The sequence below is a fragment of the Rosa chinensis genome, chromosome 7 (assembly GCF_002994745.2).
Source record: "Rosa chinensis cultivar Old Blush chromosome 7, RchiOBHm-V2, whole genome shotgun sequence".
Taxonomy (NCBI): domain Eukaryota; kingdom Viridiplantae; phylum Streptophyta; class Magnoliopsida; order Rosales; family Rosaceae; genus Rosa; species Rosa chinensis.
The window spans coordinates 61,151,252-61,172,637 of NC_037094.1; the positions used below are offsets into that span (position 1 = coordinate 61,151,252).

Consider the following 21,386-nt stretch of genomic DNA (forward strand, 5'->3'; position numbering starts at 1 on the left):
CGTTGGTCATAAAGTCTTCATTTTAAAGATCATCATTAGAGCTCCACCCTTCCAATTTCTCGATCATTCCACTTCATTTGATAGGTGGTATAAAGATGGTTTAGTCACTGAATGCTACGTGCACCCATTTTATACTTCTGTATTTATCCTTCAAACATACTGAATTGAAGCATACATGTCAACTAGTGTAAAAGTGAAAGTTTTAAGTATATCGCCTTATCGGTGTAATATGAGAACCTTTTAGAAAAAAAGTAAGAAGGTATACAAGTAATTCGGATTCTTTATTTTATGCCATAAAAAACAAGCGTAACCATTGAAAATTAAGTGGGCATCAATCAATTTTAGGTCCGAAATTGTTAAGATCCAGCCCACTTTGGGTCCACTAACCCACTAGTTTTGCCGTGCAACAGCAAAGCAGAACACTATCTAAACATGATCTCCTTGTCTTTGGTCTCTTTACCTAGACAACAGGTACTCTCTTCCTCTTCTTTCCTCTCTCTCTCTCTCTCTCTCTCTCTCTGCCACAACTCAATTTCAATGTGGTCAAGAATTCCCAAACTTTCTCATTTTATTTCCCAACTGATCGCAAAATTTGATTCTTGATGGGTCTGGAGTCTGGACCCAGTTTTTAGTGTTTTTTTTTTTTTTTCCTTCTGTAAATGTGAAAGCTTTTTCGTGCTCCTAATTCATGGCTTCTGCACTTTATTCATAAATCATGGCTTTTTCTTTGCTGCTGATCATTTTCAGCGCAAACAAACAGCTGGGTCTTGGCGGTCAAAGGAGTCTGGGTTAGGGTTGATGGACAGAATAAATTAATTTTGCATTTTTATTTCAAGAAGTGTGTGATATATATGCAATTCTACTGCAAAATATGATTTATTTTTCGAAAGAAAGTTGAAGACTTTTCGGGGTTCTTCATTGTGTGTAAATGGGTGGATTATTATCTTTCAGTATTGCTTATTTTGTTGATGTTGATAAGCTCCTCCATTTTAGCAACACTCTTCTCACTTGTAATCTCCGAAAGTCGTATGTCTTTTATTCTGATTTTTGCATAGCTGCTTATGCTAACCGCCCTCTTTTTCGTTTGCTTTGCTCAGTGTGAGGTTCTATCTGCGTATCAATCTGTCAGTTTGGAAGACACCTTTCGGTTATGGCTACCAATGCAGAATTTAAAGGTAATCTTTTCGTCTCTCTTTTTTTCAAGGTCAAGTCTATGAGAATGAGTATTAGGTTGTATCGTTGCAAATAGCTTTTATCGTCACTATTTAGTAATACCCAGGTTCATTAGTTGAATCAAATTGTAGACTATTTAGCTCTTTCACAGCACTGAAATTGGATTATCTGATTTGCCCATCTAGGGTTGTGTGACAAATGTTCTTTCCATACAGTCAGGAGAAATGCTATTCATCATATCCTAGTTTGTAGACACTGTGTGTGAGAAGTCAAACTTCTAGGATTGATAAACTGTGGAAACTAAGTTAACCTAAAGTTTACATGCCAATGTGTTATTTCTGGTTTTAGGGGACACATGAGGAAGGGAATCCTAGCTCAACCAACAACCTTTCTTCCCCTTTTATTCCACATTTTTCTTAGGAGGATGTATGTATGTGTAATTTTATTTGTGGGAAGCACAATGATGTACAAGAATTTTTGGAGTCCCAGTCCCTCTATAGTGCTTTATATCCTGTGCGACTTGTAAATTTCATTGTGCATCCCTTCTGTAGGACAGTCCTGTATGTCAGTAAGATACGTTCATGTTAGTTTAGTCAGTAATTACTTTTCTTATATTTCCTGTCATATAAGGTGTTTCAAAATGCTATGTATTCAAGAGCCGGTTGCAAGAGTATGCACAGAAAATGGGAATAAAGACACCAGTATATGAGACTACAAAAGAAGGTCCTTCACATGAGCCTTCCTTCAGGTCTACTGTGATATTAAATGATGTTAGATACGACTCTTTGCTTGGGTTTACTAATCGTAAGGCAGCTGAACAGTCAGCTGCTGAAGTTGCTCTGGTGGAGTTATCTAAATCTGGTGATGCTGCACAATGCATCTCTCAACCTGTCGTAAGTTGTTTTATCTTATTCTGGACCCTGAAAGTTGATTCATTATTGGTTCTGAGTTTTTTACTCTCTTATTATCCTTCAAATGCAACCATTGTTTTCGGCGCTCCGATTACAGCTTGTTTCTCTGTCTCTGTCTCTGTCTCTGTCTCTGTCTCTGTCTCTCTCTCTCTCTCTCTTTTTTTCACACACACACACACACACACACATGCACAGTGGTTACATAGGTATTGGGTATGTGGATTATTGGTGTGAGACAATACTTTCTGCAGTTGTTACTTACCATATGGACTTCGTAATGTGCATGTTTCTATATAAAAAAAATAAAAAAAATCTATATAAAACAAGTAAGAAAAATGGACATTCGAGAATTATCTAGGCCAATAAATCTATCCCCCATTTTTTTTTTTTTGGGAAAATAGATTCCCTTAAAGTGCTGAAATAGTTATTTGTAGTGGACGATTATAACCCAAAAAGAGGCAAAGATTGTGTGGTGTTATAATCTCGTTGCAGACTTGCAGTTGTATTATGAAGAAGCATACAATATATAGCCAAAGTCTATGGTTCCTAAGCTGTATGATCTATGTTTTATGTTCTCATAAGCTGCGGAGCTTTAGAAGTCTACGGTTAGATGATTTTCCCTTTTAAAATTGACCAATTTAATATGGGTCACCCCTGGTAAACAGGGTATACTAGAGGAATACCAAGTAACTAAGAAGGAAAATCTAAACAGATAATGATATATTCTATAGAGGAAAAAGAATGGCATTTCCACCAGAATGAGACACCGAATAAAAAATAATAAAGGTGGAGAGATAAGTAAGGACTTCAGCTTTAAAATTTTAAAAATTCAGAGTTGAATTTCTTGGTTTTGTTCTTTCCATGTGTATTGGTTGCTGAACTTCAATTCTAGTGCCCTGGTCGTATAGATGGATGCCATGCATCTGTATGTTTCCACCGCTCTGTTTTTTATATGTATCCAGTATTTAATTTAAATTTTCACATGCCTTGCAAAACAAGATCATGGCTGACCTTGTTTGGATGTTTGTTCTAGCATGAAATTGGCTTATGCAAAAATCTGCTTCAAGAGTATGCACAGAAGATGAATTATGCCGTTCCTGTATATCAGTGTCAGAGGGATACTTCTTCTAGCAAAGTACCACTGTATTCATGTACTGTCGAGATTGGGGGAATTCGTTATATTGGAGCTGCAGCAACAACCAAAAAGGAAGCTGAGATAAAAGTGGCTAGAACTGCTCTTCTAGCTCTCTTGTTAAGTGATGCTGAGTCATCCATGGGATCAGTTGGCAGCTCTGAGTTAACAGTGCTTCCATCTAAAAGAAAGCGGTCAGAATGTGAAGAGATTTCTAATGAACCTAAACCAAAGAAACCCCCATATAAGAGGAGAACGTTCAAAAAGAAAGCCTATGAAGAAAAGGTGGGCCAGACTGAAGTTGGAAATTTAGCACCAGGATCAGAGAGTAATGAATCCGTTAAGCCAATGACTGCAGAAGCTATGCCACAAGAGCCAGTGTCCAAGGATATTCCCCATGCTAATAATGTCAATGCTGAACATGGGCCGTCAATAGCTTCAGATTTCACCAACAGCAGCATTGTGAGTGGGAATGTGGGTTCAGTTTCACTGTCCTGTGGAAACATAACTACTTTGGCCAAGGAAGTGGATATGGTGTCTGCTGTTAAGCCAATGACTGCAGAAGCTTTGCCACAAGACTCAGTGTCTGAGTATATTACCCGTGCTAATAATGTGAACGCTGAACATGGGCTGGCAACAGCTTCAGATTTCACCAACAGCAGCAATGGAAGTGGGGATGTGGGTTCAGTTTCACTGTCCTGTGGAAACACAACTGCTTCGGGTAAGGAAGTGAATATGGTGTCTTCTGTTCAGCCAATGACTGCAGAAACTATGCCACAAGATTCAGTGTCTGAGGGTATTCCCCATGCTAATAATGTCAATGCTGAACATGGGCTGTCAACAGCTTCAGATTTCACCAACAGCAGCAATGAGAGTGGAGATGTGGGTTCAGTTTCACTGCCCTCTGGAAACATAACTACTTTGGCCAAGGAAGCGGATATGGTGTCTGCCGTTAAGCCAATGACTGCAGAAGCTATGCCACAAGACTCAGTGTCTGAGGATATTCCCCATGCTAATAATGTTAATGCTGAGCAGTCAACAGCTTCAGATTTCACCAACGGCAGCAATGGGAGTTGGGATGTGGGTTCAGTTTCACTGTCCTGCAGAAACACAACTACTTCGGCCAAGGAAGTGAATATGGTTGCTGCTGTTAAGCCAGTGTCTGCAGAAATGATGCCACAAGATTTGGTGTCTGAGGATATTCCCCATGCTAATAATGTGAATGCTGAACATGGGCCGTCAGCAGCTTCAGATTTCACCAACGGCAGCAATGTGAGTGGGGATGTGGGTTCAGTTTCACTGTCCTGTGGAGACACAACTACTTTGGCCGAGGAAGTGAATATGGTGTCTTCTGGACCTTGTTTGGAGGCTTCAAGTGTCATGCCTGGACCTGACTAATCGCAGTAAGTATTGCAAGCTGGTGCGGTAAATTGTAGGAGTAGGACTTATTACTAAGAGAAACAGATGTTAAAAATTATGGATCGAGAATTCAGTAGCTTATATATAAAGCATGTATGTCTTCATCTCCGAAGTTATGGATATTGACTTTTGGATCGGGATATTGAATATTACCACCAGACTCGTAGCTTTGCTTTGCCCAATTGTGGTTGTATTTATGTATAAATTTGGAATAGTAATTATGAATACGGTTAACCAGTTTTGCTCGATTGGCAACCCTTTTCTTTTGCCTTTCTTTGGACGTTTATTTGAACTAACAAGATAAATGATCCTTCATTCTTAGAAATTTAGAGAGGTACTCTGGACTATAAAAGGAGGTCCTGTCCTTACATGTTTCCGACACAGGATGTAAGAGTAGTATTGCTCGTCACAACAGGTCGCTCCTTATGTTGGTGTTTGAAAGTATTTATAATTGTAAGATTTAGCGAGTGTAAGTTGAAGATTTGAAGACAAAAAACAAATCGAATTGACTACTAAAAACATGATAAATGATTACAAAATTCTTGATCACCTATGTGAGTAAATGAACACTGCTTTTTTTTTTTTTCTTTTCTAATCTATAAGATAGTTTCTTTGTTATCAAGAGATTAGACAGTATTTCCAAAGACTGCTTAGAAACTAATCCGTGCGTGGAGAGTCATGTGAAAATGCTTCCTCCCCTTACTACAAAAAATAGATTGAGATTTAATCTTTAATTAATATTGGCGGGATTTAAACCCAAATATGAGAATTCTAGACTTGAAGGCTCTCTTACCAACTCGACCATCTGTTGTGGTGGGTTGTCTATAAATAAAGATCAAGTTTGCTCAATCTATAAGATTATTGGGACAGAATTGTCAATCTCTGACCAAAAATTTTGATGGACAGGGTAGTATAAATACCGAGCCCAGAAATGTGTCAATCTCGACTGTGTTTTGACTGAAAGAAAAGACGAGACGATCAGTTTATTTGAATCGCCGATTCGAAAATGCACGGACTTCCTCGGCGAGCTCCGAAGCCAGAAGAAGAAGAAGCTCTAGCCGCCAAAGCCAAAGACCTCCGCGCTCTTCAGTCTCAGCTCCTCTCCAACCACCACAGCAAGGTTTACACCAAGGAAGCTCTCGATGTAAGCGCCAAGCTCCTCGAGAAAAACCCCGAGTGCTACACCGCCTGGAATTACCGAAAGCTCGCCGTCCAGCACAACCTCCTCGCCGTTCAGTCCGACTCCGACTCCGATTCCGGCGCGATCAAGGCTATTCTCGACCTGGAACTAAAAGTGGTGAGGGAAATCGATTTGATGCGGTTTTGATTGTGAATTTAATTGAGATGAGATTGGGTTTCAATTGAGGATTTGAAAATTGGGGATTGGTTTTGTAGGTGGTGGATGCGTTGAAGCAGAATTATAAGTCGTATGGAGCTTGGCATCATCGGAAATGGGTGCTGAGCAAGGGGCATTGTTCTTTAGACTATGAACTGAAGCTTCTCAAAAAGTTTCAGACCGCGGATTCCCGGAATTTCCATGCTTGGAATTACCGGAGGTGAAAGTTTAGTTCTTGCTGGTTCAAGAATTTCAGATTTTTTTTTGTGCTGAATTAATTGTCTGAGTTTAGTTGTCTTGATTTCTTGTTTCTAGATTTGTAGCTGCATTGTTGAACAGATCAGAGAAGGAAGAATTGGATTATACCACCGAAATGATCGAAAACAATTTCAGCAATTACTCGGCCTGGCACAATCGTAGGTATGGCCCTTATGGCAGTATGTGCTTCCAACTTCTTTGAGTGCAATGTGGCAAATTCATGTTACTAATTTTTTTTTTATCTTTACTCATTTTACAAGCCAAATGATGGACCATGCTACTGAAAATACTGCTTACTACTAACTAGTATTGTAGTTTACGTGGGCTCCTAGTGTTTCGATTGAACTACCTATATTGCACTAGTTAGTGTTCTTAATGCTAAGTCAATGGAAATGGAGTTGTGATTGCTTCAAACGGAAGTATACAACAAAAGATTAGATCAGTGTACACATTCCTTACATATGCGTCTTCAGTGTCTTCTTTGTGATTATGTCACAAGAATATACAGATTCAGAACGGTCAATGTTGTACGGTTATCTTTTAATGCTTGATTTGGCCAAATTATGTTTCTCTTGATCACTGATTGACTATAGTGTGGAACTTGCAGTGTACTCCTGTCTAGTTTGCTGAAGAAAGAAGCTCCAGGGTTCTTTCCAAAAGAGAAAGTTCTGAATGAGGAGTATGGGATTGTACAACAAGCTATTTTTACAGATCCAGATGATCAAAGCGGTTGGTTTCACTATCGTTGGCTTCTTGATCAGACGGTGAAAATGGATGCTCCTTTACTTGCTTCTTCTTGGCCTGCCCATGGATCCAATGTCATTCTATCAAGAAATAGGCACTTATATGATTGTTCGGCATCACTTTTTGATAGTTTCCATTCCGATTCAGGAACATTTCCACTGGTTCTATATTTTAATCAAGCTGTCAAAGGTGTAAATTCATCTACCGTAGCTATTGAATCTTTGTTTTGCACAGAAGATCTTGATTGGAAACCACTTTTACAAATTAGCTCCCAGTTTTCCCAAGTTTGGGTTACTCATATCCGATTTCCAGAAGCAAACTCCCAGTATGAAGAAGCCTGTGCGGTGGAAGTTAGTGTCGGACTGTCTCAGGGCATTGTTTCTTCAAGTGGTTTTGACTATAGCCATCTTACACGGTTGGCCTTCAAAGTGTGTCTGTCCCCTGTTGACACTGAACCGTCTAAAACGCAGGGCAGGGATAAAATTTTGTGGAGAGATGAAAATTTCTCCTTGTACCAAACAGGATCTGAGGAGCCACACAAATCACTCTCTATTGATGATCTAATAATTCACAATGTTGATAAGCCAACGACTTCAAATTGGCGTGCAGAGACTATTGCTAATGAAATTGCTATTTTCCGAGAGTTGTTGTCAGAGACAAGCTGGTAAGCGTGCTTCATTTCATGTGCAGATTGAAAATTTGAAGTTTGCATTTTCTTAATTTTTTTTGTATCTTTCTAATGCTCCTCTTGCTCCTTGCAGTAAAATTGGAAAACTTACGTTGGCAAGATTACTAACAGCTTATGATGTTATTCAGTCTCAATGTGCAAACAAAATGGTCAATTCTGAAGAAGTTCTGGAGCTTTATGCTGACCTACTAAAGTTGGACCCGACACATTGTCAGTATTACAAAGATGAGCACAGCTTAGTTTTCTTGCAGCAGGTAATTTTCTTTTCTTCATGAAATAAAGCATGACCCTCTATCCTTTCAGTATTTCTAGTTAATTGTTGATGGTGTTGCTACATTTCATCTTGATGTGTATTCATGTTTCTATGTCAATATCAGAGGCTGCATCTCAAGATCTATTTCTTGCATACACTGACTAATGTTTATGATCAAATAATCCATATTCCTGCAGTGGAATTATGGAAATACATTCATTATGATGCTGCTGCTGAATGCATCATCGTGTCTGAGTTATTTCTAAGTTGAACACTTATTTTTTGTATTTGTAAAACTCCATCTTCTGATTATTTCAAGTGGGCTACTGTTGACAATGGTTGAATATAATATTTTTATTTATTTATTTATATTAACTTCATTTGAAATGCTCGGGAAGTAGACAACTATTTTATCAGACACCAAAGTACTCAATGTGCTCTTCCACTCCTTTTTCTTTTTGTATTTTAATTTATGGTTGCAATTATGACTCTATGAGGATTATCTTGTAAAGAGCTTACTGTACTTTCGGTCACTTTATTTTTACATTTCTTGAGGTTTCATTGGTTCTTACGATTTAGTAAATATTGCAGTTAACTTCTAGTAAGGAGTCTCTGCTGAAACACTGCTTTAGCCATAAAACCCTGGCTTCTTCAAGCATTGGCAATTACACATGTCTATGTCTAAATAAGTTATCCCTAACGCGGATGGGATCCATTGAAAAATTATTGTGGGTTCAAATGCTGGACCTCAGCCACAATGAACTTCATTCAATTGAAGGTACGCTTCTTGCTCATACTTTGTGAATCTTGTATGTCAGTGTGGCAGTCTTCACATATTTGTATCCAAACTGCCTGTATTTTCCTGGATTCAGTTTGAAAGTTCCGATTCATACTGGTTTTTAGCTAATTTATCCAGCATTTAGTTCATGTGGAACTCATAATGAAAAAGTTTTCAATACTTTATACTTTAGGCACTTGTCTGTACAGGAAAGATGTTGGAGGACATATCTATGATAACAAATATGATATTTGAAACTAGCTGAACTGCAGAATTCTGGAAATGGACAAAACTGGACAGTTGCATACTAAGAGACTAATCAATTTAAGCAATCCTGCATATATTTAAAGCCCTTCATCTTGGTCTTCATCTTTCTTTTTTTTTGTTGGTATGTGAGGTGGGTGGTGGTTTCTTTGGATTTGACCTCATCTGAAGTTACTGAAGATATGAATTGCATAGTTGTCTCTAATTCTTGAACTAATCCTAGGTCAAAGGTTGTCTTGATTGTTTTATTGTTGAGAGAAAAAGCATCTTATACTTGGGTCTGTGGACAGGATTGGAGGCCATGCAGCTTCTATCTTGCTTAAATCTGAGTAACAACAAGCTTGGTAGTTTTACTGCTCTTGCACCTTTGAGAATGTTGAAGTCTCTACAAGTGCTGGATATTTCATACAATGAGATAGGTTCAGACACTATCGACAAGACGAGGTATCTTTTCTCATCTCCTCTTTGTCACACAGAAGAAATTAGTTGGAACAAGGACGAAAATGTGAATGGATGTATCAATCTGACAAATTATTGGGATGCTTTCCTGATATTTAAAAGCATGAGCTTGACACAATTGGCCATATTGGGGAATACAATTGCTGGTGAAAACTTCAAGTCGTTTTTGGTCAAGGTAGTTCCTACTCTCGAGTGGCTGGATGGCGATAAATTGCACTGATCTTTAGTCCTTCGTCTACTTTTATACCGTGGTTTCTTTCATTTCTCCTTCCCCCTAGTTAGGTTTACCATGTAATCCAATCTCAACAAAAGTAGTTATTCGTTATACTGGTAATATACATGATAAATCACTAGTCCTTTGCCAATCATGTTTACTTCGCCATACCTATTTTCTCTTCATGCCTCTGGACACTTGTTTTTGTTCTAGTGGATATGGGTTTGTGTTTTCATGATTTTGCGTTGCATCTGCAATTTAGAGCGTAAGCTAAAGGTGTTCCCTTGGCAGATGTCTGTAAGCGAAGAGAAAAGAAACACCATGGTGTTGCCAGCTTTTGATTGAAATTGTTAGGTAATTACAGAATTTCTTGAATTATATCATCTTATTACAAAGAGGAGTCGGACATGGTAGAAACTGATCGAGTAAGTGCTACCCAAAATAGCATTGATGTTGCATAAGATGGTGTCCCCAGAGGGGACGAATATCGGAACTGTAGACACCTTGAGATGAAGAAATGGAGGAATTTAATTACGAGAGTGATCAAGCCATCTTGCATGCTTCTTGCGACGTTGCCTTGTAATTCAACTGCATTTTGAGATTACCGGGTCGTATTTGACGAATTAGAGAGGTGCTATAGGATTAGAGAGTGATGAAGATGAAATAAATATCAAATGCATTTCCATAAGCGTTTGGCTTAGGTTATATAAAACAAGTAGACAACTTGCAACAGCAAGGATATTGTAGAACTACTCACCCATGCTGTGTGTAAAATGGCTTCTGTCAAGTTGTTCCTCCATATTCAGTTGAAACCCATGAAAACAAGAGCTGAAAATAGCACCTACAAACAACCCTAATAGGGCCTGAAGATAAATATCCCGCTTGTTCATCATCTTGTTTAACTTCGACACCATTAACACCATATTATCGAACTCTAGCTCCTTTGATATCTTCTCTGTGCCTTACTTTGGTAAGGAGCTTCTCTTGAGTTAAGCAAATGAAAAGTGCAATGAGATTTTTCAATTAGCTGTGATTGTAATCAGCTAAGAGGTACTCCTTTATATAGGAATTAAGAAGAAACTTCAAGCTTCCAACGTACCTTTTGATTTACCAGTGGTGGGAAGCTTCTTTGGTCAAGCGCTATTTGAGGATTTTTTATGTTAAACCTTTGTTTATGTTTTCTTAACTAACTTGCTCGATAAACAAATCCTTAATAGGGGTTGTTCATCAACAATGAGTAGTGACTAATTCTTGAGGCGCACGATGTCAACTTCGAGTTGATTATAAACATAAGAAAATCCGAAACCTCTTTCTTGGGGAGGACGCACAACTCGGTCATTTCAGTCAAACCGAAGCCCCTCATTACCAGTGGCATAACCAGAATTTATAATAAAAGAGATCAAAAATAAAGTTTCAACTTTTAAGTGAAACATTTACATTTGAGTGAAAAATTTATACTCAATAAAGAAAGAAAGAAAAAGAAGAAAAATCTTATTTCCTTAAAAGTGTGACTTAAATCTAGCACATGGAGGATTTACTCAAAAACTAGAAAAAAAAAATCATGAAACGTGAAAGAAAAAAGAAGAGTTTGAGGGGTCAACAAGGAGTTTACAAGCATGTTAAGCAAAAAATATGAAATATCTATAAGAGAAAAGCTAAGGTCAAGAGGGTCATTTGACCCTCCTCGACCCTAGCTAGCTACGCCCATGCTCATTACCTCGTGCCTATCCCCAAAGCTTCCATCAACTTCTCCGACTGCTGGTGATACTCACTAAGGACTGTAGTCCATGCAAAGTTACTACCCATAAATCCATAATCCCTTCTAATTAGCTCATCAATACGTAATGGCTTTCTCTAATGAAGGAAGTGTACCCCATGCAAAATAGAAAAGGTTCGGATAGGAATAAGATATATACATCTTACGCGCCTGGGCACCTATGATAGGCCACAAGACATCAAAAGATGCAGAACTTGATTATAAGTTTTTATGGGTGATTTTCTCTAAAGTCACTCGAGCTATGAGTTGCATTGTTGTCTCTAATTCTTGAACTAGAGCTAGGTCAAAGGCTGTCTTGATTGTTTAATTGTTGAGAGTAAAAGCATCTTATATACTTGGGGTCTTTGGACAGGATTTGAGGCCATGCAGTTTCCATGTTGCTTAAATTTCAGTAATAAAAATAATTTAGCTCGGTATTTTAAGTTTTTAGTTAACTGCCCTTGCACCTTTGAGATCGAATGTCGAAGACACTACAAGTGCTGGATATATCATTCCATGCATATATGAGATAGCTTCACACACTGTTGACAAGACAAGGTATCTATGCTCTTCTCTTCTCTCACACAGAAGAAACTAATAGGAAAAATGATGAAATCATGAATCAGGTGTCATTTCTGTAATTTATTGGGACGCTTTTCCTGATATTGCTAGCTAGCTTGCATTTGACAGAATTGATCATATTAGGGAATACAATTGCTGGTAGAAAATTAACTGTTAATTCGTTTTTGGTCAAGGTAGTTTCCACTCTCGATCGAGCTGCATGGATCGCGATAAATTACACTAATATTTACTCGTTTGTCTACTTTTATACTGTGATTCTTTCATTTCTCATTCTTTCCCGTCGTTAGGTTTACAATGTAATACGATGCTAGCAAAAAAGTACTGTATTTGTTATTCTGGTAGTATACATGATACTTTATTCATGTATGTTAAGATGTTGACTTCTCAAATCTCAATAGCTATTTGACTAGAGAATCGCCACAGTTCAGTACGTTTTGTCTTCAAGCCACCAGTCTAGACTTCCAGTTACGCTTTTGTTCTTGTAGAAATGGGATATTTTTATTTATTTATTTTTTCTAGCTAGTTGAACAATGTTAAAGTGTGGCAACTAATGTGACATAGAAAATACCCAACACATGATTGTTGCATTTGCAATTTAGAATGTAAGGTTTAAGGTGTTCCCTCTGCAAGTGAAGGGAAACAAAAAACGGACATTTTGATAGAAACTGTTGGGTAATTACATTGTAGACTTGTAGTCAACAAATTTCTTGATTTATCATCTTATTACAAAGAGGAGTCCCACATGGAACAAACTGATCGAGCAAGTACTACACAGAATAGCATTGACGTTGCATAAGATGGTGTCTGCAGCAGGGATGAATACCGGAATTGTACACAAGTACACAACTTGAGATGAAGTAGTGGAGAAATTTGATTACCAAAGTTATCAAGCCATCTTGCATGCTCCTCGCCACGTTGCCTTGTAATTCAACTGCATAATCAAATTACACAAAACCATCAATGTGCTGCTGATGAGGAAGATGGTCACAGAAGAAAACAAACTCACCTGCTTGTCCCTCCATTTAATTTTATTAATAAAAAAGAAGAAATGTGCTTTTAACGTCAAAAGTGCTTTTAGATAACCAAAAGAGTTTCTTTGTTGTATTTGGATGAAGTAGAGAATTGCTTTAGATAAGCATGGTTGAGGAAATAGCTATTAGATCCATTTTCATTAATTGGTGTTTGGAGGTATGCAGAAAACACTTTGGTTATGAAATTGTGTATATAAAACAAGCGATCCGTATGGAATACCATTTATGTTCCTCAAGTTGCAAGGCATTTCTTCTCTTACAGGTTTGAAGATTGGTTGTTAGCAAATTTCAAATTTTATTTTGAATTCTCCAATTCTAATTAATGGAATGAAGCCTTTGCTTCTACCTGTTGGTTTGTTTGGAAATAGAGATGCAGCTCGTTTTTTTTATCCTAATTTCAGACCTTCCTTCAATCAAAGGTCAGTCATTTGAAAACTTTATGATGACTGGTTTAGTGCTAACAAGATGCCGAATGATAAATTAAACCGACTCGATATCATATGTCTCCACCTCCTAATGGAACAAATTGACTACAAGAGCCGAGTCTGATTCCACACCATCATTGTCAAAGTTATTATGCAAAGCAACTTCAACCGAAAATATAATGCCCGTAGTTCCGCCGAGAAAAACTCTCCTACTTCAAGATTGACAGAAAAGCTACATAATCAAGCACCCTCACCATTTCTAATCAAACCTCCAGTAGCTACACAACCCGTAGAAGAAATTCTAAAACCATCAATATATTAATCTTAACAATTCCATTAGGGGGGCTGTGACTTGTTGGTTAGCTAGTCTAACTAACACCGTGGAGGTCATGAGTTCAAATCTCGGTTGGGGTGGGGAAAAAATTGTCGTCCAGAATATAAAAAAAATATAAAAATGAATCTTAACAATTCCATTAGGAGAATGCTAGCAACCTTTCATTTTCTACTTTTCCTATTCATTGTTCGCCACGTGTATTCCATTATCCCTAAAAATCAGATAATTAATAGACTAAAAAGACACAATTTCAATTTCTCTCTGTACCCCTATTTATCTTCATTTGCATTAATTTTCACATTTATTAATTTCTTCTTCTACTTTTTTTCCATAATTTTTCTTTCTTTCTATTAACATAAGCATATATTCTCGGATATTAAGCATTGTTAAAGATGCTCTAACTTTACTAAGTTTTTTGGTGAAACAACACCTCATCAATCTAATTCTGCATGAAAATACATTGAAAGAAACCCTAAGACCCTCGGTCTGCAAACTCATTCTCGTTCGGCGGCGGCCGGATGTAGGGGCTGGCCTCCTGTCGAACCGTCGTCATGGTTTTGCTGCCGGACGGGAGATCTACTGCCCATGGGATTGTCGGAAGGTTTTGGCTCGGTTTCCGTCAGAATGTTCGGCTAGGATGGTGCGATGGGTGTGCGTGCTTCACTGGTCCAGTTGATTCATGGTGCTGGCTTCTGGGATCGACGGCGGCCATGGATCCCCATCGATGGAGCGGCGATTGCAGGGCCTGCAAAGATGGGTCTTCTATGCTGACCCAAGTCACGGAAGCGTTGGCACTTCTTGGCTTGGATCGCTGGGACGAGAAGGTGTGGCTAGGCGGGCATGGCGACGCAGGTCTTGCGACGTGGGTCGGGCGGAACTCGGCCGAACGGGTGCTGTACGACGGCGCGGTGGAAGGGACAAGGTGGATTGGTCCGAACCAATGATGGGCCTGGTGCATTCCTTGGTGGACTCCCCTATTGGGCCGACACTGTTTGTTGGACTTCGGTTTGTTGGGCTAGGGTTTAGGCCCTTGGTCCAACCCTATGTTTTTAGCTTTTTTGTCTAATTACACTAAGTTCCCTTGTATTAGGAACCTAACAACCCTATGTGGTACGGGCCTATATTCTATGTCTCCATTTTATCCATAGTTTATAGGCTCACTTTAAGTGAGCGGTTAGTTCGAATATAGGTGGTCTATCTCTATGTATCATAGTAGTTTTACTACAACTTCTAGATCTGTCTAGTTGAAGGCAGCAGAATGATGTGTAATGGCCATCTTGGCATGCGTCAATGAAATCCACATTCCCTTCAAAAAAATATTCTCGAATATTAGCGATCAAGCAACAGTACTGCTTCAATTTCTTCTTCTTCTATAGCAAAATTTCCTACAGATGCAAATGAGCTGAGATTTAACTCCTGGCATCAATTTTACCATCGGGGATTTCTTTAAATATTTCTTCTTTGACATTGTTGATCTAACTCCATGTCTCCATTACAAATATTGATGTAGTTTTATCCACAAGGACTGCACAACCAAGCAATGTAGACTGGAAATAATTATTTACTCCAATAAAAGGAGCAGAAGGCATCTTATATTTGTTTGTGATATATGTCATATCAAAAGAAACCACATCTCCAAAAATCTTGTAGTCCTCTCGGCCTTTTTCATCAACCCAAAAACATTTCTTAAGTGTTGCTCTTCATCTAGATCCATTGCATAGAAGAAATTAGGATTCTCCTCTTGCATGCTAGTAAAATGCTCCAACATTGCCTTAGCATAGCCAGATTCCAATTCTAATCGACGTTTTTTATCCAAAAATTTCTCATATCTTTTTTGTAAAAAACCAGTGTCCTGATATCCTCCACACTATTTAGCTAATGCAGCAAAAATCTTACTTGGTTTCATTCCATTTGAATGCAAAGTAGTAATATTGTTCAAATCACTAGAACTAATGTTTCTATAACATGAAATGTCCACGACATCTTCCAGAGAAGTTTCACAATTATATATGCTCTTTCACAAAATTTTGAACAACCCATTTCACATCCTGCCTAGTTGCCTTCTTTTGACATGCAACATTGTCTTGCAATCTATTTTCATGCAAGGGCGGGGTTATGAGCATCAGTTTTTCGCTTTGTCCAAAATCTTGTACAAGCATACTTTGCCTCGACCCATTCTCGAGTTACCTTCAATCGACGACAAGTTATTTTTGAAGCAACAAACCCTGCCATCTTAACATACTCTAAATAAAATGACTGTGCAATGCAATCATAATCAAATTCCATTCCAACATACGGCTTTGAGTTTTTCTTCACATTAATGGAGCTTTCACCACCATTACTATGACCACATTTTTTTTTCCTTCATTTTTTAAAAGAGGATCAAAGAGTTTCACTCCTGCCCTCATAGTGACTCGAACCCATGACTTCGTACATAGGTAGTGGATGCTCTAACCACTGAGCTAACACCACTTCGTCAAACTATGACCGCATTCTTCTCATACACCATCTTCATTATATATAATTTTCGTGATTCATACCATATTCATTATAATTATCATCATCCAAGCCATCTTCATTATATATAATTTTCGTGATTCATACCATATTCATTATAATTATCATCATCCACGCCATCTTCATTATAATTATCATCTTCCTCTGCAATCAAATTTAAGTCTATTTCGAGCCCCATAAACACCTAAAAAAATAATGAGAATGGATCACATGAAGTAAAAAAACAAAGAGCATCAACTTTAATCTAGGTTCAGAATCCATAATTCTCTAATCCTATTAAAAATCATAAGCATAAGTTCAATTGATTGCATAAAGCCACAAATTATAGATGTACTTCTGTACAATTGCACAAATCTACGATTGATTGCACAATTTTAGAAGCATAATTCTCTAATCCTATTATGAATGGTAGAGGGTTACAATTGAACAAATCAAAATCATAATTTCATATTGATTTTTCTAGCATACTCCTCAACGATTAACTATTTTTCATAATCTAATGTAATCATGCATGGGTTAAATTACAAAAACAATATAAAACAAAAACAAAAACAAAACAAAACTTGAATATTTAGATTAGTTGCCTTTGTTGTCTTTGAGCACCGCTGCTACTTGCAAACTCGGTGAAGAGAAAAGATAGAGACTAGAGGACTTCCAACTCGGTGAAGAGAAAAGATAGAGACTAGAGGACTGCATCAATGGAAGTTGAAGAGTTTCAGGTCCACAATGATTCTGAAGAAAAAAAAAAAAAAAAAAAAGAGAAGCTCATAAACGTGAGATGACCGAAGAGTTTCAATACTGTTGAGAGTAAATAGGGGTACAAAGGGAAATTGAAAATGTGTCATTTTAGTCCATTAATCATCTGATTTTTAGGGATAATGGAATACACGTGGCGATGAATAAATTAGAAAGGTAGAAATGAGAAGGTTGAAGAGGATGTTATTGGGATGTATGCATCCCTTCCATGGTCTTCTCTCATGTTGCAAAGCTCTACGGAGGGGTAATTGGCATTGCGAAATTGCTCATGTTTACAAGAAATGTAACATGGCCGCTGACAGATTTGTCACCCACCTGAGTGCATAAAAGAGACTTAAAGAAATAAAGGTAAAAAAAAAAATTATATGTTGTTTCATATTAATTCTCTCTATTTTTTTTTTTTTAAAAAATTTGAACCCATGGCCTCTACGGTGTTAGTTAGGCTAGTAACCAACAAGTCATGTCTCACTGACTTAATTCTCAACTAACTAGTGAGGCACTAAGATTTTCTCTAGAGAATTAAAGCATCTTTAGCAGACTCTCTATTTTGGCTCCTTAGCTATTTTGGAGAGCATGTTTAGCTTTTTATATATTCTAGCAGCTGCACCAGACTCCTAAGTGACTCTCTATTATAAGTTTTAGCTATCTCGCTCCTAAATATAGAGAGCGAGATGAGGCTCTCTATAATTTAAAACATTCATTTTGGGTTATTTTATGTAATTTATAAATACATTTAAACTATTTAATCTTCATTTGAAAAATAATATAAACTCAAAATTAGCTAAAATAGAGAGCATTGATACAGACCTATTTCTAACGTGGCTAGCCAAAATGACATTTTAGCTAAAGTTTGACTCAAAAATGGCTAACATTGCTAAATATGCTCTTTCAACAAAAAGGGAAATTTTAATTGCACATCCATTAATACTTAATACACACCTCTTACTTAATACACTACCCATTTGATTTCTTATTCTATAATTTTATTTAGGATAAATTTCAGTTTAGTACCCTGTGGTTTGGGGGTAACATCATGTCAGTCCCTGCTCTTTCAATTTGATCAGCAACACCTCTGTGCTTTCAATTTCAATCAGCCGTGACCAAATTTTACTGTTCTGTCCAATTTGAACGTTAACTTTGACTAGATTGACAAAATAAAATTTTGACGGAACAGTAAAATTTGGGCACGGCTGATTGAAATTGAAAGCACATAAGTGTTGCTAATCAAATTGAAAGAGCAGGGACTGACATGGTTAGGAGTGTGCAAAACATAGTACAAACCGGCCAAAACCAACCGATAAATATGGTTTGGTTAAGGTTTTTCAACTTTAAAAATTGAAAATTGGTTCAATACCGAACCAAACCATTTATGAACTGGATTGGTTTGGTTTCTCTTGCACTTAAACCGCGGAACCCGAACTGACCGGTATGTCTGAAATATAAGAGAAAAAGTTTTATATATATATATATATATATATATACACACACACACATAATAAATATATATATATATATATATATATTCATTTGTCTGGTTTGTTCTAAATAAGTTTTAAATCTCCAGTTGTAACTTTATTCTCAAATGATATACTATCATATTGAATTCAAGGCCCAAAGGCCTAAAACCTTAGTATATAATCGCTACAGCTTTTTTGATCCTTTCATATCACATCTCTGATCTCTCAATCTCTCATTCTTTGACCTTTAATACTATCATATTAAGCTAGTATTGATGGCTAAGTCGTTAAATAACTGAATCACTTTGAATCTAATTTAGGTTTTAGTTTTGGACTATATGTTTTAGATTTTAATTATTGAATTTTAAATTTAGATAATTTCAATTCTTGAGATTGAATTTTTACTATGAATTTTGTTCATAAATAGCATGTTAATATTATATAGGTGAAAACTGCCTAAACCGACCAAACCAAACCATCTTTAATTGGATTGGATTGGGTCAGATTGGGATTTTTTTTTTATGACCGGTTTTCCAAAATGCCTAAACTGCTTACTTTGGCATAGAGACGGTTTGGAGTCAAAACCGATCCAACCCAATCCATGTGCAGCCCTAGACATGATGTTACCCCCAAACCATATGGTACTAAACTGAAATTAATCATTTTATTTAATACAACCCTCAAATTTCAAAATTCTATGTAAAATCTATATATATATATATATATATATATATATATCAAAATCATCAAGCTAAACTATATCAGAATCACAAAATTATATATATATATATATATCATAATGGATTTAAATGCATTTAATTATCAGAATCATCATAATAATTTTTTATTTTCTTTCCATTAATTATCATGAAACATGTACAATCTTAAGAATTTTGTGTTGCAAATTTGTTAGTACTCAAGTTTGTTGAAAAATAATCAATAACACATGAAGAAGATCCCAAGTTGGGAATGAGCAAACGGTCGGATCCTCCCGGATCACCTTTTGAATCATCTTTTTACAGTTATACTAAGATCCAATGGTCGGATCCTCACGGATCGCCCTTAGGATCATCCTCTCACAATTATGTGAAGATCCAACGGTTGGATCGTCCTAGATCGCCTTTAGAATCATCCACACAAAATTATACGATGATCCAACGGTCGAATCCTCACGGATCTTCTTTTGAATCATCTTTTCACAATTATACGAAGATCCAACTCTCGGATCTTCATGAGGAATAAGAAAAATTATAAAAATGCCCAAAACAAAATGGGGAATCTGCATGGGTAATGGGAAACCCTGCCCCCACCCCTGTACCCCAGCGGGGGAAATAAGTGCCCCGCCCCCGCCCCCGCACAAGTGATGGGGAACCCCGCCCCCGCCCCGCTTGACAAATGCGGGGAAAACCCGCGGGTACCCCGCCCCCACCCCCGTTTGCTCATTCCTAATCCCAACTGGGATTTATAACAACATGTTTTTATTTTCTCTCCATCAGTTATTATCATGAAACAACATATACAATCATAAGAAATTTGTAATGCAAAATTACTAGTAGTCAAGCTATCAAAAGAAGATTTTGATTAGGGTTTATATAAGAATGGTCTCTAGTTTCTCTCCGTTAATTAACATGAAACAATATGAACAATCATAGGAATTTTGTAATGCATAGTACCTAATAATCAAGCTTGTCGTGAACTCAACAAAAAGATTTCAACTTGAATAACAAAATTATAGCTATTAAACATATTCCAACTATATTTTCTTTTGTAATATAGATGTTTTTTCAGCCATTTCATCCAAAATCTTATTTTAGATGTAGGAAAACTGAGATGTGTATTAAATATTTAAGAATGTGTTAATAAAATTTCTCTAATAATATATATGGGAAAAAAAATCTCATAAAATATAAGGAAATATTTTGCCATTGAAAATAGTTAGTTCACATGGCTAATGTGCAGTGTATACAAATAAGTTACATCTCATGCATATATATGGCTATATGCCTATATATCTGCCCATTTTTATGCTATAAAAGACATTTTCTAGAATATATAAACGACATGTAATGATAAAGTGGAAATTCACGTTTTTGGTAATGCAAACATGACATGAGTTGCAAGCAAAGAATTTGTTTTGATGCATTGGAGACAACTATGTATGAACTGGCCTAAAACTTTATCCACTATTGAAATACAGTATAGCCCATTATATAGTCTCAAAGTTAATTTTTCAAAGATAAACAAAATGTTAGGAAGATAATCAATATTTCAAGATCTTTGCATGTAACTAAACCATTTCACCAACAAAATGAATAAAAGACTTTCATATGTTGAGCGCTATAATAAATATGTTGTAGTTTGTAACATAAGAGTTGATTGTCAATGAATGTACTGTTCAAAAACTAGCATACTAAACCATTCTCATAAATTAATAGCACACAACGTTCGAGCGCTATAATGAGTAAATCTACTAGTTACTCAATATTTGAGCATTAATATTTCAAATTAATTCTTAGCTAGCAAATTATTACAAACATGAACACAAAAGAAATTCACATAATTATACATAAGGAAATATTCTGACATTCAAAATATAAGGCATACAAGGAAATTATGTATCATGTATATATGGTTATATTTTTGTCATTTTGCTATTGTACAGGACCGTTTCTTTAATAAAAGACAAATAATGAAGTGTAAAACCACGTTTTTGGTAATGCAAACATCACATGAACTGTAAGCAAATATTTGTTTGAATTCATTGCATACAACAATTTATGAGTTGGCTTGAAACTTTGTCCAGAATTCATGTATAAAAAAGCCTCATTAACCCCCTATATAATACTCACTCACCCACCATCTCTCATATCTCTCTAATTTCTTGTCAGTAACATATTGC

At 36.7% G+C, this 21,386-nt stretch overlaps 2 protein-coding genes across 5 annotated transcripts; both read left to right on the forward strand.

The window, feature by feature from the left end:
* Positions 1-450: 450 nt before the first annotated feature.
* LOC112176525 (putative GPI-anchored protein pfl2) lies at positions 451-4,883 on the forward strand. Of its 4 annotated transcripts, none has more exons than XM_024314493.2 (4): positions 451-471; positions 1,098-1,175; positions 1,804-2,066; positions 3,118-4,883. In XM_024314493.2, exons 2-4 carry the CDS (start codon positions 1,151-1,153, stop codon positions 4,612-4,614), a joined length of 1,785 nt encoding a protein of 594 aa, XP_024170261.1. In that variant the 5' UTR covers positions 451-471; positions 1,098-1,150; the 3' UTR covers positions 4,615-4,883. The 4 variants fall into 4 exon arrangements, with proteins under 4 accessions (XP_024170261.1, XP_024170262.1, XP_040366422.1 ...); XM_024314494.2 differs by lacking the exon at positions 451-471 and adding an exon at positions 628-1,010; XM_040510488.1 differs by lacking the exon at positions 451-471 and adding an exon at positions 628-924.
* Positions 4,884-5,516: 633 nt separating this feature from the next.
* Positions 5,517-9,814, forward strand: LOC112179205 (geranylgeranyl transferase type-2 subunit alpha 1). The gene is made up of 7 exons (XM_024317542.2): positions 5,517-5,932; positions 6,031-6,191; positions 6,287-6,391; positions 6,837-7,637; positions 7,735-7,915; positions 8,506-8,692; positions 9,247-9,814. The coding sequence occupies exons 1-7, from the start codon at positions 5,642-5,644 to the stop codon at positions 9,633-9,635; spliced, it is 2,115 nt and encodes a 704-aa protein (XP_024173310.1). The 5' UTR covers positions 5,517-5,641; the 3' UTR covers positions 9,636-9,814.
* The last annotated feature ends 11,572 nt before the right edge of the window (positions 9,815-21,386 follow it).